We start from the raw sequence: 15,832 nt of genomic DNA on the forward strand, positions 1-15,832 counted from the left end.
TGACACCATTTGCAGATTTTTTTAAAGCTTAAATTTTGATACATTTTTCAGAAGACAAGGCTTAATATTTTATATCATCTTATATCATGTTTAGATATTTGTACGGCTGGAAAAAGACAAAAAAAAGTGAGCAAGAAAATGTAATGGACTAAATATGAACAAACAAAAACTAAATAAATCCCTTTATTTAAAGCAGTTTAAATTATCATATTAATATACCTTGCCTTACTCTACGATATTAAGTGTTGTTTTGTGACAAATGCACAAATTGCACAAAAAAAGGAGAATATATTTGTCAAATGGAAGTTTATTTTTATAACCTCACTGTCAGATATTTTTATTGTTTTTCAGAAAACAAGGTTGAATATGTTTGTGTATATTTACTTGTGAAAACAGACAATTATCAAGCAATAACCTTTTTTCAGTGTATTTACAGTTTCGGTTGAAAATCTGATTAAATATGTTCGATTGATACCACACAAACATGTTCCAGTGGTATGAAGACTAGTTTGCCCTCAGTAACACCTAATAATGTATTTTCCTGTCAGATCCTGAATCCACAGAGGAAGTTCCTGAGACAAGAGATGGTGGTGGAAGCGGTGAGCACTAATAAGCACAAGAAATCAAATTAGTTAAAGCAAACGGTTGAGCTTCCTAAACCTCTGTCCTTCTCTGTGCTGTAGAAAACGGTGGGCGGTAAGAAGGACCGCTCTCTGTTTCTGTTCAGCGATCTGCTCATCTGCACCACGCTGAAGAGGAAGTCTGGATCTCTGCGCCGGAGCTCCATGAGTCTGTGAGTGCGGCTGTGCATTTGCAGCGTTCTTTTAATAGTCCAGAGATGTGAGAAGGGCCTGGGAAACTGCTGTTTGGTTTAGAAACCCCAGAGTCCCCTGAGCTCTTCTGTTCTGATGGCCACAATAAAAGCGGTTTATTTGTGAATAGCACTGCGCTCTAGTGGACAGTCATGGAAACAGCACAGAGACAGTCTGTTTCATGTGTCGTTAACTTGCAGGACGCTTATTTCTTTGACAGCAGCAGAAATATGGAAATGCATCACATTAGAGCTCTGTAAACACTCTTTTGTGACTTGTTTAAGAGTTCGGTGACCTTTCATGATGAACCCTGCACCGCATTTGAACCAGCAACATTTCAGACACCAGACTAGGACTACAAGTGCACACTAACGATGTTGGAAATATCCTTGACTGATGAACATTGGTCTCTCTTTCAGATACTCCACTGCTAGTTTCATTGACACCTCCAGCAAATACAAGTTCTTGTGGAAACTGCCTTTAGAAGACATTGAAGTGGTTAAAGGTACTGATTTTCATCTAACATGCTCTTAAAAGTTTAAATTCACACTGAGTTCATTTTTAAAATTAAGAGCCCTTTCTTGAATGTCCTAGAGTTATCTTACCTTTTCTTGCTTGTTTCTTTATTTAAATTAACGAATTATTCATTTTAATTATCATTTAATTATTTAATTGTACCTGGTGTTTTTTTGTTTTTTTTTTTGCATTTTTATGATTCTTTTCTGTTATTTATTTCATGCATTATTTTTATATTTAATGAATAAATTTTATGCATTATTAATGTATTTTATTTTATCCCCCTTTTATATTATTCTTTGCTATTACACTTGAACTTTGGTGCTCTGTTACTGACCCATTGTCATTTCTTCATCACAGGTTCTAATCAAGCCACGAACAGAGAAAACATCCAGAAAACCATCAGCCGTCTGGATGAAGATCTCAGCACGCTGGGCCAAATAAGCAAGCTGTCAGAAACACTCAGTTTCCCCCATCAGGTCTTTCTGATTTAGCATTAAAAATACTTCATTCAGGTTTTTTCTGACGGATTACATAGCTGTCCTGATTGGTTGTAAAGTGGTGGGGAAATAATGGTGCATGCAAATAAACAAAATAAATTTAAGTCTTTCTGTGCATATTTGGGATATAAAAATAGAGAAACTTTTAGAAGACAGGATAAAATGTTGTTTTGCTTGTGCCGACTTATTCTGAAGTGAGTTTGTGTGTGTGTGTCAGAGTTTGGACGATGTGATAAAGGATCTGATGGCGTCGGTTCACCGGGAGCTGGCAGATAAACAGTCTGTGGCCTTCAGCATGACGTTACTGCCCACTAAACTAGAGCTGACCAGCACTTCAGCCGAGACCACCTTCATCTTTGAGTTCAGCAGCCCTGATACCCGCAGTAACTTCGAGCAGGCCTTCGAGGAGGCCAAGAAGAAGCTCGGTAAATCATCAGAGCTGACCCTCTGTTTCTGTTCTGAGTGATGTACAGTGATCTAAGAGCAAGTCACATCAAATGATTCTTTTCCTACAGAGAGAAAAGGGGGAAATTATTATTTTCTGTTATGAATCTTTCGTTGACATTTAGCACAAGACAAACTAGTGAATAAAACAAGAAATCGAGAATCCACTGTATAAACAGAAACCAGTGTTGTTTTACTAATATTTATTTGATTGTAATTAATACAGTATTTGTAAAACTATGATATAAATAATACAAAAATATTATATATATATATAATATATATATATATATATATATATATATATATATATATTTTTTTTTTTTTTTTTTTTTATTTTTTTTTTTTTTGTAATTTACTAATTTTGTTTTGTAATTTGTTTTACCTTTACTGACTGAAATTAATTTTTAAAAACTAAAATTACAAAAAATTAACCTATTTTAGTTGCCAACATTTCAGATTTTTTTTCTTTTTCTTAAGTTTTACATATAAAATGTATTGCCATAAATCAAACAGTAATTATATATATGCACAAATGGCACAAAAGTACTTAATATATTAATGTGTGTGTGTGTGTGTGTGTGTATGTGGGTCTAAAGCTCTGAAAGTACCTCATATTTTCATGAGAAGTTTAAGAAATACTGCATATTGATTTATAAATACAGTATTTGTTGAAGCTCCTATTTGCAATAATTTTTAATGTGTTTTTGTAAATTGATCTAGTATTTGTTAGGATTTTTCATAGATATTTATGCATAGTCCGAGAAATACTTCCTATATTCATGTAAAATCCAATTAATACAGGATATATTAACTAATGAAAAGAAAATTGTATATACTCAATGAAAATGCCAATAAATGCTGCACAAAATTCATAACAAAGCCCAAAAAATACTACCTATTTTTTATGATAAAATACAAATTTGCATATATTTTTGAGAAGGCCAATAATATATACTTCATATATTTCATGTTAGCCCTTTAAATATGCTGTATATTGATTATTTGCCCCACATTTTCCTCAAAAGCACGCTGTTTCCCATCTTTTGTCCAGCCATGAACAAAGACCAGTGGGACCCTGAGTTCCTGAAGGCCATTCCCATCATGAAGACGCGCAGCGGGATGCAGTTCTCCTGCGCCTCCCCCAGTCACAGCTGTCCAGAGAACACATATGAGGTGTGGGTGTGTAACAGCGATGGCTACGTGGGTCAGGTGTGTCTGCTGAACATCCGGGACGAGCCCACGGTGGAGGCCTGCATCGCTGTCTGCTCCGCTCGCATCATCTGCATCGCAGCCGTGCCGGGCCTGAAGAACAGGTGAGACCCGACCGGACTAATAATAGAGGAGCTGTCCTAATGAGCACCATGAGACCAGATGCATCATGCTCACACTGCTAATGTCACAGTGTGCTTAAAAGAACAATAGAGGTTATTTTCAGCCTGATGTTTATGTTCTGCATATGAGGCATGCTTGGAAATTAGTTTCAACATTTTTTGATGTATGTAAAAGAACAGAACATGTCCACTAGATCCACCTATTAAGGATAATCTATGTTTTAGACAATTTTGTAGCACAAATAATAAACATTTTTACTGAACAATTTGTGCATCTACATTTATAAGTGCACACGTATGTGTGTGAATATATACAATTATGTGCATGTTATTTTAGTACTATTTTTAATTTGATTTTATTTTTATATTTTTCATTTGAATTTCATTTTAGTCATTTTGCTGCGTGCTTGAGTCAAAAAAATACTATATATATATATATATATATATATATATATATATATATATATATATATATATATATATATATATACATATATATATATATAATATCTTTATTTTGTTAAAGATATTTTTGTATCTGCATTTTGTTTTAGCACTTTTACTTACAAAACAAAAAATGTTTTATCAAATATTTCGATTTTATTTCAGGTTGATTTTAATTGCCAAATTTGTTTTTATATAGTTTTAGTTAACAATAACAAGACTGATATTCTAAATGATTGTTTCTGGTAACTGACAACATGCCATACACGTGTTATTACGTTGAAAATACCCTGTTTTGTGGCTGTATATTTTTTGTATTTCTATTTAGTTTTAGTTTCATTTCAGTTTTAGGACTTCATCTTAAATTTATTTACGTTGCAATAAAACAACATTTCATTATTTAATTTTCAACCAAGCAACAGCTTTTTATGTTAGTTTTTCATTGAATGTTAGTAAATGTTTTATTTCAATTGCAAATATTTTTAGCTCTTCACGTCAGCATGGAAGCTGTAGGGGTTGGGGGAGTTAGTTCAGTCCCTGTAATTTCTTTCTTTTTTAAATAGACTTTTCTTTTTAGGGTAGTAAGTTCTTGGGAAAGAGGTAGATTCAGTTTTTGTTTATTATTTTGGCCTTAGCCCAACCCTAAAGCCCTCACTTTCTATTTGTGCGCTGTTTATTGCCATTGAAATTGACTGGTAATTAAAAATTTAAAATTAAATTAAATTAAATTAAATTAAAAATAATTAAATTAAATTAAATAAAAAAAAAAAAAAAAAAAAAAAAAAAAAAACAAGCAGTCCGCTGTTAAAGACCTTTATTTATGCTATTTTCCTAGCACCTAGATCTGGGATGTAACAAGTTTAACAATAACAACACTAATAAATATTCCTGGACAATTCTATATGATTATATGTGCTAATCGTCCACATCTCTTGCATGTTATCAAATTGAAAATCCCCTGGAATATGCCTTTTAAAACAGGTTTGCCTTTCAGTATAATACACAATGTTTCCACACATAATAAGCAGTTTGCATGTTCAAAAATGTCCATTCTGTTTCCTGCAGAGAACGTGTGGGTCATTCCAGCCCCTCCGTCCCATCTGAGTCAAATCCTACCGCGTCTACACAGCCCCAGCTCCACATCTGCATCTCCGGCTCGTCTCTGGAGCTCAACGAGTCGCCCGCGGTCCCCGCCGCAGAGCTCGTGCCCTTCGATAGCGACGACAGCGATGATGAAGACTCTCCCAGCCCTTCATCCACACTGCAGAGCCAAGCCTCCCGTTCCACCATCTCATCCGGCTTCGGCAGTGAGTCACACTTACAGTCTCTAGAATCACACAGAGTACTCGTGTTTGTGATCTGGGTCGTATTGATGGTGATTTGTTTCTGTCAGATGATGAAGTAGCCGTTTCAAAGGACATGGTCACTGAGACCACCAGCTCGGAGGAGGAACAGGAGTTTCCCGTCCCCAGCTCGTTCAGTGCGGACAGTCCCATGGACGGCCGAGCCATGCGGCGGTCCAGTCGAGGGTCCTTCACCCGTGCCAGTCTGGAGGACCTGCTGAGCATCGACCCCGAGGCGTACCAGAGCTCTGTCTGGCTCGGGACCGAGGACGGCTGGTGAGGCAGCGCATGACAGAATAAATCACTTCTGCATTGGGATGCACAGTAGGGCGGCACTTTAAGCATTATTTATATACTTTATATAAGCATTTATTTTTACAGTTTTTAGTTTAGTCTGGTTTAGTCATTTTGCTGTGTGCTTTTGGAAAAATATTTCTAAAATTTCATTTGTATTACTTAACTTTACACCTTAACCTTTATTTTCCAAGGCAACATTTCTAATTTAAGTTTTCTTTTTAAGCTTATGTTTATATGATAAGAGAAGAAATAACTCCTAATGTTATAAATGGAGCTATTTGATTGGATCTGTTAAAGTTAGATATTAAAAAGTAGATATTATTGGTTTTTATTTTCACCAGCCAACTCACTATGATTATATCAGTATAAACCAATATATATATATATATATATATATATATATATATATATATATATATATTTATATTTATTGTGTTTGAAACGAAGACTTTTTCTTCTTTAAAAGTAACGTGCTACAGTGACACCTGAAATTTAGAGAAATTATTAAGAAGGTAAATAATGCTCATTTTATGACGTTAACTTTTAGATGCAGGTTATATATATATATATATATATATATATATATATATATATATATATATATATATATATATATATATATACACAACAAGTAATGACAAGAAAAAGAAATATAACATATAACAACAAAAACAATATTAAAATGCTTTGTGTGTGTTTATAAGACATTTATATTTAAAAAAATTAAGAAAAAAATGCATTCATATCAGTGTAAAAATTAACCGTTGTTTTCATGACACTTCTGATTATTTGAATGAAAAATGTATAATCTGTTATATAATGTGACAATGTTTGTTAATGTAATATTAGGTAGTTATTATGAGTGTTCAAACTGGTGTTTAGACAGCATTTAAAAGCCCATGGGCCTAATTAAAAAATGAACGATAGTAACTGTGCTCCTTCTGTTTGGGGTTAACCTGAGGTGACCCTGCTCCCGTGTACCGTGTTCCCACAGAGACACTCATTACCTCAAGCTCAGACCTGCTCGTGTCCTCAGTGCATCCGTCTCTTTCCATGCAAACATTTACTCTCTCTCTCTCTTTCTCTCAGCGCTTGCTCTTGCCTCGCTGCCAGCTGCCCGTCAAAACAAACTAAACACAGTCAGATGTCTTAGAGAGCGTTTGATTGATGCCTGAAAATATAATGCATTTTAATTCCTAATAATATAAACTGCTTCATGTTATTTCGGATGTTATTCAAGTGCATTGTAATGCTTACCAGTTTATGATTACACCTTTAAAATGCATTGAAATCAAGACATTACACAGGTGTTGATCATGTGTTCGCATTGTGAGTAAGATGAAGAGAAGTATGAATGTCTTTTGGGCCGATTCATTTCTATTCAAGTCAATGTTAACTAAGTTAGATTTGTTGTTGTTGTTGTTTTGAGATTGTGCTATTTCATGCCCAGTCATTCTGTCTCTAATATCAATCATTTTTCATTATTTTATATGAAACTGATTCTCAAATCCCAACCCAAATTAACAACACATTTATAATTCATTATGGAAACAAAGATCAAGTAAAGTGTTACCAAATATGGTACTCTTCAAGAGAATATTTAATATTCCATCAAGAATTTATAAAATTGATCAAGAGTGAAATATTTCTTAAGCAGCAAATCGGCATATTTTCATGATTTCTGAAGATCATGCAACACTGAAGACTGGAGTTATGATGCTGAAAATACAGCTTTGATCGCAGGAATAAATTACATCTTACAATATATTTAAATATGCAACAGTTGTTTTAATATGCAATACAATTTCACAATTTTATTTTTATTTTAAATAATTGTAGATAACAACAAAAATGTCAAAAACATTAAAAACTGACCCCATACTTTAACATTTGTGTAACTTAAGTTCATGATTACCAAGGAAAAATTATTGCATTTCATAATCATAATGCTGTTGTAATAATGATTGTTCTATTTCAGTATTCATGTGTACCAGTCATCAGACAACATCAGAAACAGGAAGAACAGTATGAAGATGCAGCACTCTGCCTCTATCCTGTGTATCCTGTAAGCAGCTTCCTCCTCAATGATCTGACGCAACGTCTGCATGGACACTGAACATCTTTTTCTATTCCCAGGTATCTGGACAACAAAGTGTTTGTGTCCCTGGCCAACGGAGAGGTGATTGTCTATCAGAGGGAAGCAGGTGAGCTCAGATCCATCCCAAATGATTCATTTGAGTGATTTTCGCCAACTCTCTGTGCTTCTTCTGCACAACAGGAAGTTTCTGGGATCCTCAGAGCTCTCAAACTCTGTGTCTGGGCTCTCCAAGCGGACCTGTGACCAAAATGGTTCCCGTGGCAGGAAAACTGTGGTGTGGCTGTCAGAACCGAATCCTTATCATCAACACCAGCACTTTAGCACAAGAGGTCAGATGCAAACTACATGCAGACATTTCGGTTTAAGCCTTACGCTGGATATACTTTACCTGATTTAGTGTTCTTGATCAAAAATGACCACCTTTTTAAAAATTGATTGTAAATTTGTTTCAAGTTAGCACAGGTTTGGATTCCTTCTTGGAACTGATTGATCATAAGATTCATTGATCTGTGTTCATGCACCTCAGATTTTGAGCAAAAAAATGCATTGAGATGCATTAGCTCTGATCAGTGAGGCCTATGATCAACCAGTTCCAAAAATGAATGCAAAACCTGTGCTAACTGAAAGAAAACAATTTGACAAAAAAATTGAATCAAATATTGGGTTATAATATAACATTTGAGAAATGCATCATTTTTGACTGAAAACATCACATGTGCAGCAAGTTGGGAAATTATCGCCACTTTTACGAGAAGTTTTTATACCCTTTGTGAGAAAAGTCAGTAACTTTTAGTCCAATGCCAAAACATTTTTCAGAAAATAGAAAAAGGGTTAAAAGACTATTCAGTAATATTATCATCGGATAAGAATAACATTTGAACTGAATAATGACACTAACTCTGCAACATCCACACAGAAATAAAAATGAATTGAAGATTGAGCAGATTGAGTTTAAAATATGACAATGATGTATACACTTGACATCACATTCATGAACAGCGATAGACATTCATGCACTTGAATCATTTTTGCCATTGTGTGTTTGGATGTGTTCTTCAGCACTCGTTCCAGGTGGCTCAGGACAGCGCGCGCTGCGTGACCAGTATCGTGAGCTGTGGTAAAGGCGTGTGGATCGCTGTTCAGGGCAGCGCTCATGTGCGACTCTATCACGCCTCCACCTACGAGAGCCTGACGGAGGTCGACGTGGCACCAGCCGTGCACAAGATGCTTGCAGGTACTGTTTAGTGTGCATTATAATAACAGCCCTGCATCATGAAAACAGGATGAGAATTATCTAATCTGATGATGCCGAGTTCAAAACTATCTCTATTTTGTGTAAAAACTTTCCATCACTTTAAAGATTTTAGATGTATTATACAGTACCGTATTTTCCGGACTATAAGTCACACTTTTTTTCTTAGTTTGGCTGTTCCTGCGACTTAGAGTGCGACTTATTTATCAAAATTAATTTGACATGAACCGAGAGAAATGAACCAAGATAAAACATTACCGTCTCCAGCCACCAGAGGGCGCTCTATGCTGCTCAGTTCTCCTGTAGTCTACACTGAAGACACAGAGCGCCCTCTCGTGGCTGGAGACAGTAATGTTTGTAATTTCACTTACAATATGCATTTTTTTTATATATATTTAGAACCATATAAAAAAAAGATAAAAACTGAATAAAATGACAAAAAAGTTTACTAAAATATAAAATTAAGTCTAATTAAAAAATTCATTAAAATGCTTTTTAATTGAGCTATAATAGTATATCAGTGATAGTAAAATAACTCTGCTTTTATAAAGAACTAATAAAACCCCTGTCTGATTTTTGTCTTTTAGGCTCTGATGCCATTATCCGGCAGCACAAAGCAGCGTGTTTGCGGATCACGGCTCTTCTGGCGTGTAAGGACCTGCTGTGGATCGGCACCAGTGCAGGGGTGGTCCTGACTCTGGCCATCCCACCCGTGTCCTCCAGCACTGGGCTGGGCTCGCTGCGTGCCCCCTCCTCCCCATGGGCTCCGCCCACGGACACACCGGACATGTGCGCTTCCTCACGTGCATTGAGCTGCCAGAGGGCTTTGACGTCAACTTCCCACTGCCGTCTGAATCAGGTAAGTTTCTCACTGCCTATTGCAGTGAGGGTGATATTAACAGAGGACCTGGCAACATAATTCTACATTAGTGCAATCAAGTAGTTTAAACTTGCCTGGTTAGGCCTGAGTAATACTTGTGATTGGATGCATCCAAGACAGATGTCTAGAAATAGAGGCGTTCAATAAAATGCATCCAAATGGCATCAGATGACGAATCTGTGATTTCTGTTATAGTGAACTCCACACAGAACAGCTCAGAGAGCAGCAGTGGAGGCCTGCAGAGACGAGACTCAGCCCGACGGCGTGCCTCCACCATCCTCCCCGTCAAATCCAACCTGCTGGTCATCAGCGGCGGCGACGGCTATGAAGACTTCAGACTGACCAATAGCAGCGAGACGGTGGGGCGGGACGATAGCACCAACCACTTACTGCTGTGGCGCGTGTGACGGAAGCCCCGCCCCCTCGACACAGAAGCCGCTGGACCAGCCCACGCACTTCCCATGAAACCCCGCCCCTTCCTGTTCTCTGATGCATTGTGCATGAGCGTGTAGGACGCCGACCAATGGGGTGTTTGTTTATCGTTACGTTGTGTTATGGGTCATTTTGTTTCTTGACGTAAAATCTAGCTTACCATGTGTTGTTTCCTGTGGCCGCTTTTGAATATTGTGTTGAAACTTTAAAGCAGCTTTAAAAGAAGTGGACAGAACTATTGTAAAAACCCTTGAAGAACATAAGATAGACATCAGAAAGAGAAAAAGCAGGAAAAGGTGAAGTAAAAAAAAGCAAGGAAGCAAGATTTGTTGGATAGCGAGAGGGTTTGAATGCATAGCATGAGGCAGGGAGGATTGTGGGTAATCTGAATGGACGTGCAAAGTGTAAAGACGTGTTTTCTTCATCCTTCACTTCATTAGAGGACAGTCCGCACACTTTTATGGTCAACTACTGGTCTTGACAGACTGTGATTTCATTGGAGAATGAAGATGTTTTTGTTAAAGCGAGATGAGAGTTAATCTTACATAACCAATGTGCAATATAAGGCTAGAGTACCTACAGACTGCTATATGACACGCACACACACACACACACACACACACACACACAATTTACTACTTCAGTAATCATCAAACTCACAGTTAGAGTTATTACACATTATCACTTTATTCTTCTGGTTATCGAATCATCTTTGTGTATATAAAAAACAAGATTTCACTATGTTATGTAAAAGAACAGCAATGACATTCCATATATAGGTATTGTGACAAAAATCCTTTTGTACAGTATTTATGTTTTTTCATTTTTAGTTGTCTTTTTTTTATAGCACTTAATTTATAAATAAAGTAGTCTGGCGTTTTTCTTTACATTCCATATATAGGTTTTGTGAGACCCAACGCTCAACTCAAGTTGGGTCAGTGAGGTCGCAGTCGTACGATTTTTGAAACATTCTTCAGGTGAATCTCACAAAGTAACATCCAGGTCATATTTCACCCCAAAATCAATATTTTGCATAAAGAAAATAAAAACCACTTAAGATTTTTTTTTTTATCGTCTTTGTTTTCATCACAACCCCCCCCCCCCCCTCCAACCAAAAAAAAAAAAAAAGATTTCACATTCCTGTAATACAGTTTCATTCTTCACTTCACTTTTTTTTTTTTATTAAATCTAGTCCAAATAATACTTTTCTTATTTACTGTATTTTTTTCACATTAAACGGTAACAATTTTGTGCATTACAGCAATTAGAATTTGGGTTAAATGTGATGAATTATGTAAAAACAAATGATTAATTTTGTGGTGAAATATAACTTCAGGATTGCTGCGATCTATTTCAATGCTCGTCTTCATCACTATGATATTTCAGGAAAAGGGAATTGTGTTGTTTCTTAAATGATGTTGCTGAAGACGGCTGAAGTGTGTCTGTGTGTAGATTAGGACATGTAGAATGAAGTCAGACGGGTTACAGCCCTTCGGCTTCTTGCGCGCACTTATGAAAGACAATTAAATCACTAAATCGCTCCATGAACAATTTCAGCTGCCTTAGTTTGCCTATTAAGAACCGCGTCAGTCACAAACACACCCAAATTCTCGCTCACCTGAAGGATGTGAAGTCAGACTTTTCCCAGACCGCATCACGTGTGTAGAAACGTCGAAGCATTGCAGAACGTAACTTCTTATTACAAACAGGATCCTCAGAGATTCATATTTTCGTAAACTGAGTCTGCTTTTTTATTTGTATTTTTTTATCAAACATCTAAATCAGTCAATGATGACAGTCCCGAGTCGAGTCATACTGTTGTAAGTGACCCTCACAGCCTTTTCTAGTGAAAGACATCATCACTCTTTATTGTATATATTGCTTTTCTCTGTACATAGTGCTCTCACAGTCCACGAGTGTTCATATGAATCTAATGGCATATTTTTATAAGTATTTTTTTTCCTCATTTGGCATGTGAAGTCTCATTTAAATTAAAACTATTCCTTTATTTTATTTTTTCAACTATTCCAGTATAAAAGAAGAGAAGAGAATCCGCTCTGCGTCTGTGGTTCCTGTAACAGTCGTCGTGCTTATTTCACACCGTTGTTTTATTTTGTCACTGTGGGTTTCTTTGTGATTAAACATTCACTGATGCCAGAATCCAGAGCCTCTGATGATTCCTTAACAAACACGCTCACACATGATCTCACCCGTCAGATGAGTCGCTGTCAGTGCCAGGAAGTTTATGAATTAGTTTTTAAATTCAAAAGGGAACAAAACAAAACTTGTAAATTGTAATGAAATGAGGTGAAGGAAATTTTGGGAGTGTCTGATGTGTCTGAACAGAACTGAACAACAACAAAAAGTGACATTAAATTATAATATAAATAAATAATGTAGATTTCCACTATTTCTCTAACTTCTGGGTATCACAGATTTATGAAACATCACATTTTTAAAATCACGCAGTAATGGTTGCTCACAAAATGTAGATCACAGCTAAATATTATGTGTGTGGCAATTAAAATAAGTTCATTTTACAGCGTGCTCTTTTGTCTTCTTTAAGTTATATTGGTGTCAAAAGGTGATGATTTATGCTTAATAGTTTTACTGATTGCTCTAATTAATATTTGCCCTGTGTGTGATAAGTGGAAAACTTGATTCAAGTCTGAATCATCACCTAGCTTAGGATTAATTTAACTTTCAAAAGCTTTGTCACAATTTTAAGGAGCTAAAGGACATTTTATGTGTTCAAAAGTGTGTGTGTGTGTGTGTATGTATGTAATAAACATTACTATTTTTTATGTTTTTGAAAGAAGTTTCTTCTGCTCATCAAGCCTGCATTTATTTTGAAAAAAACAGTAATATTGTGAAATATTATTACAATTTAAAATAATTGTTTTTAAATGTATTATACTTTAAATTATCATTTATTTCTGTGATGCAAAGCTGAATTTTTAGGATCATTATCACATGATCCTTTAGAAATCATTCTAATATGATGATTCATTATCAAAGTTGGAAACATTTCTGCTGCTTAATATTTTTTCCAGAACATGTGATACTTTTTTAGGATACTTTGATGAATAAAAAGTAAAAAAAAAAAAAAAAAAAAGAAGTTATGTTTTTAAAATATAAATATTTTGCACTATATATATATTTATATACTACTGGTCAGTAATTTGGGGTCAGTTATTTTTTTTTCTTTATTTTTTTTAAATAAAATCAATACTTTTATTCAGCAAGGATGTGAATTTTTTTTTTTTTTTTTTGAATAAATGCCGTTCTTTTTAACCTTTTATTGATCAAATATATTAGACAGCAGAACTGTTTCCAACACTCATAATAAATCAGAATATTAGAATGTTACATGTGACACTGAAGGCTGGAGGAATGATGCTGAAAATTCAGCTTTGCATCACAGGAATAAATTATTTTTTTAAAGTATATTCAAATAGAAAACTATTATTTTAAGTTGTAATAATATTTCACAATATTACATTTTTTTCTGTATTTTTGATCAAATAAATGCAGGCTTGATGAGCGGAAGAAACTTCTTTCAAAAACAAAAAAATAGTAATGTTTCTAAACTTTTGGGGTGTACTGTGTATATATATATATATATATATATATATATATATATATATATATATATATATATATATATATTAGTCATTATAAATGTCTTAACTGCTACTTTTGATCAGTGCTTGTGTTTCTGGTGTGTCAGCAGCACATGGTTTTGAATGACTGTCCGGCATTCATACAAACTGAATGAAATACACAAGACCAATTCACGTCATCTCACAGTGAACTAGTTGTGCGAGAACACAAAGAAAACTTTATAATGCCATGCAGTGAATGTTCATCGCCTGACTCTGCAGTTCATGGTTTGTGTGAGAGATCTGGTTTTATTCTGACGCATGATTCAGTTCAGTTGGCGCACAAGAAACCCAAAAATCATATACATACATACAAGCATACATGAGCTCGCTCTGAGTAACTAAGAACACTCATTTAATTAAAAACTTAAGGTTTATACAGAAGCATCAGTTAAGCCAAATATGCAAAAGCTTGAATAATTGTGTGCATAGTGAGGAGGGTGAACACTGAATAGATGGGTTGTGTTAATTTGTGAAAATTGTGAAGAAGAAAAAATTATATGATGATTAAATCTAGTTCTATTTTTATTGTTATTGTGCTGAAAGGTCTTTGCCATCTTGTTTGCTCAATTGAACAGGCAACAAAAGTTCTTTTGAATCACCCACTGCTTTGATGCTTTTAATGATTTTCAAAAACCAAAACCAATTATGTTTGGTTATTATTAAACACAAGCTGAAAAATGTCAAATATAATATACACTTTCATTGGCACCTGAAAGTTATTACAAATGTCATGTTAATTTAATCAACTGTGCAATTACATTTTAAAGGCAGGTGGGTTACATGTGCTTTAGACTCGTTCCAGACTTTAGTATTTAGATCTTTAATTGAATGCACATTTCATTAGATGGCTGCTTTCATCTGTACGACAACCATTAAATAACTTCAGAGTGATATCACTATTAACCAAAATTTTCAATGATTAACTTTTTTTTTTTTTTTTTTTTTTGTAGTGTTCATTGTTTAAACACACCCGGAATGACAAGAAATTGGTGTGCGATTTGTTAAACCACCCTACAGCATGTGCTCATACTGCGCTGGAGAGACAGAAACATTCAAATCCAAAAGAGCGGAGCGTGCTGTATATAGTCTCTATTTAGATTAAATATGTGACCCTGCAGCACCAAACCAGCCTCAAGTCTCTGGGGTATATTTGTAGCAATAACCAAACATACATTGTATGGGACAAAATTATAGATTTTTTTTAATGCCAAAAATAATTTATATTATATTGAGTAAAGATCATGTTCCATGAAGATATTTTGCAAATGTCCTACCGTAAATATATCAAAACTTCATTTATTCTGCTCATTTATTCTGATGGTGTATATACAATATGAAAAATTGACACTTGAGACTGGTTTTGTGGTCCAGGGTCACATAAGGTGAGATTTTACTTTTATATTTGTCCCAACCACGTAGAGAGAGAAAGATTTCCACATTTCTGCGTTATTTTACTTTGGGAACATGCTAAATTAATGTAATTTCATTATCAACTACAGTCATGGCCAGAAGTTTTGGCAGTGACATAAATTAAGTGTTTAGCAAAGTTTGCTGCTTAAGCTGTTGTGCTGTTCATTCACATGGTTTCTAGATTATTGTGTAGAGTGATCAGATGCATTTTAAATCATCGCTAATAGCTTCACTTGCCAAAAAAAAAAAATATTTTTACACATACACACAAAAAATCCCTGTTTTTTGATCCTGTGAAGTGTGAATGAGTACTATGGTTAAATGACTATCATACTAATTAGATTGTTAGAGCTTGCTCAGGAATGGCAGCATTTTGGAGTGAGAGCATCTGCATGCACAGTGAAG

General features: G+C 35.0%; 1 protein-coding gene across 1 annotated transcript in view; it reads left to right on the forward strand.

Moving 5' to 3' along the window:
• Positions 1-12,891, forward strand: part of LOC113076891 (rho guanine nucleotide exchange factor 17-like) — a 31,803-nt gene extending 18,912 nt beyond the window's left edge. Inside the window, 15 exon segments of the mRNA XM_026249503.1 lie at positions 549-599; positions 684-793; positions 1,232-1,317; positions 1,689-1,807; positions 2,046-2,253; positions 3,327-3,588; positions 5,116-5,357; positions 5,444-5,669; positions 7,669-7,755; positions 7,827-7,894; positions 7,969-8,117; positions 8,848-9,022; positions 9,628-9,783; positions 9,786-9,899; positions 10,116-12,891. Of these exon segments, the coding sequence (XP_026105288.1) occupies positions 549-599; positions 684-793; positions 1,232-1,317; positions 1,689-1,807; positions 2,046-2,253; positions 3,327-3,588; positions 5,116-5,357; positions 5,444-5,669; positions 7,669-7,755; positions 7,827-7,894; positions 7,969-8,117; positions 8,848-9,022; positions 9,628-9,783; positions 9,786-9,899; positions 10,116-10,327 (2,265 nt within the window). The 3' untranslated portion in view covers positions 10,328-12,891.
• Positions 12,892-15,832: the final 2,941 nt, after the last annotated feature.

The sequence above is a fragment of the Carassius auratus genome, unplaced genomic scaffold (assembly GCF_003368295.1).
Source record: "Carassius auratus strain Wakin unplaced genomic scaffold, ASM336829v1 scaf_tig00021399, whole genome shotgun sequence".
Lineage (NCBI taxonomy): Eukaryota > Metazoa > Chordata > Actinopteri > Cypriniformes > Cyprinidae > Carassius > Carassius auratus.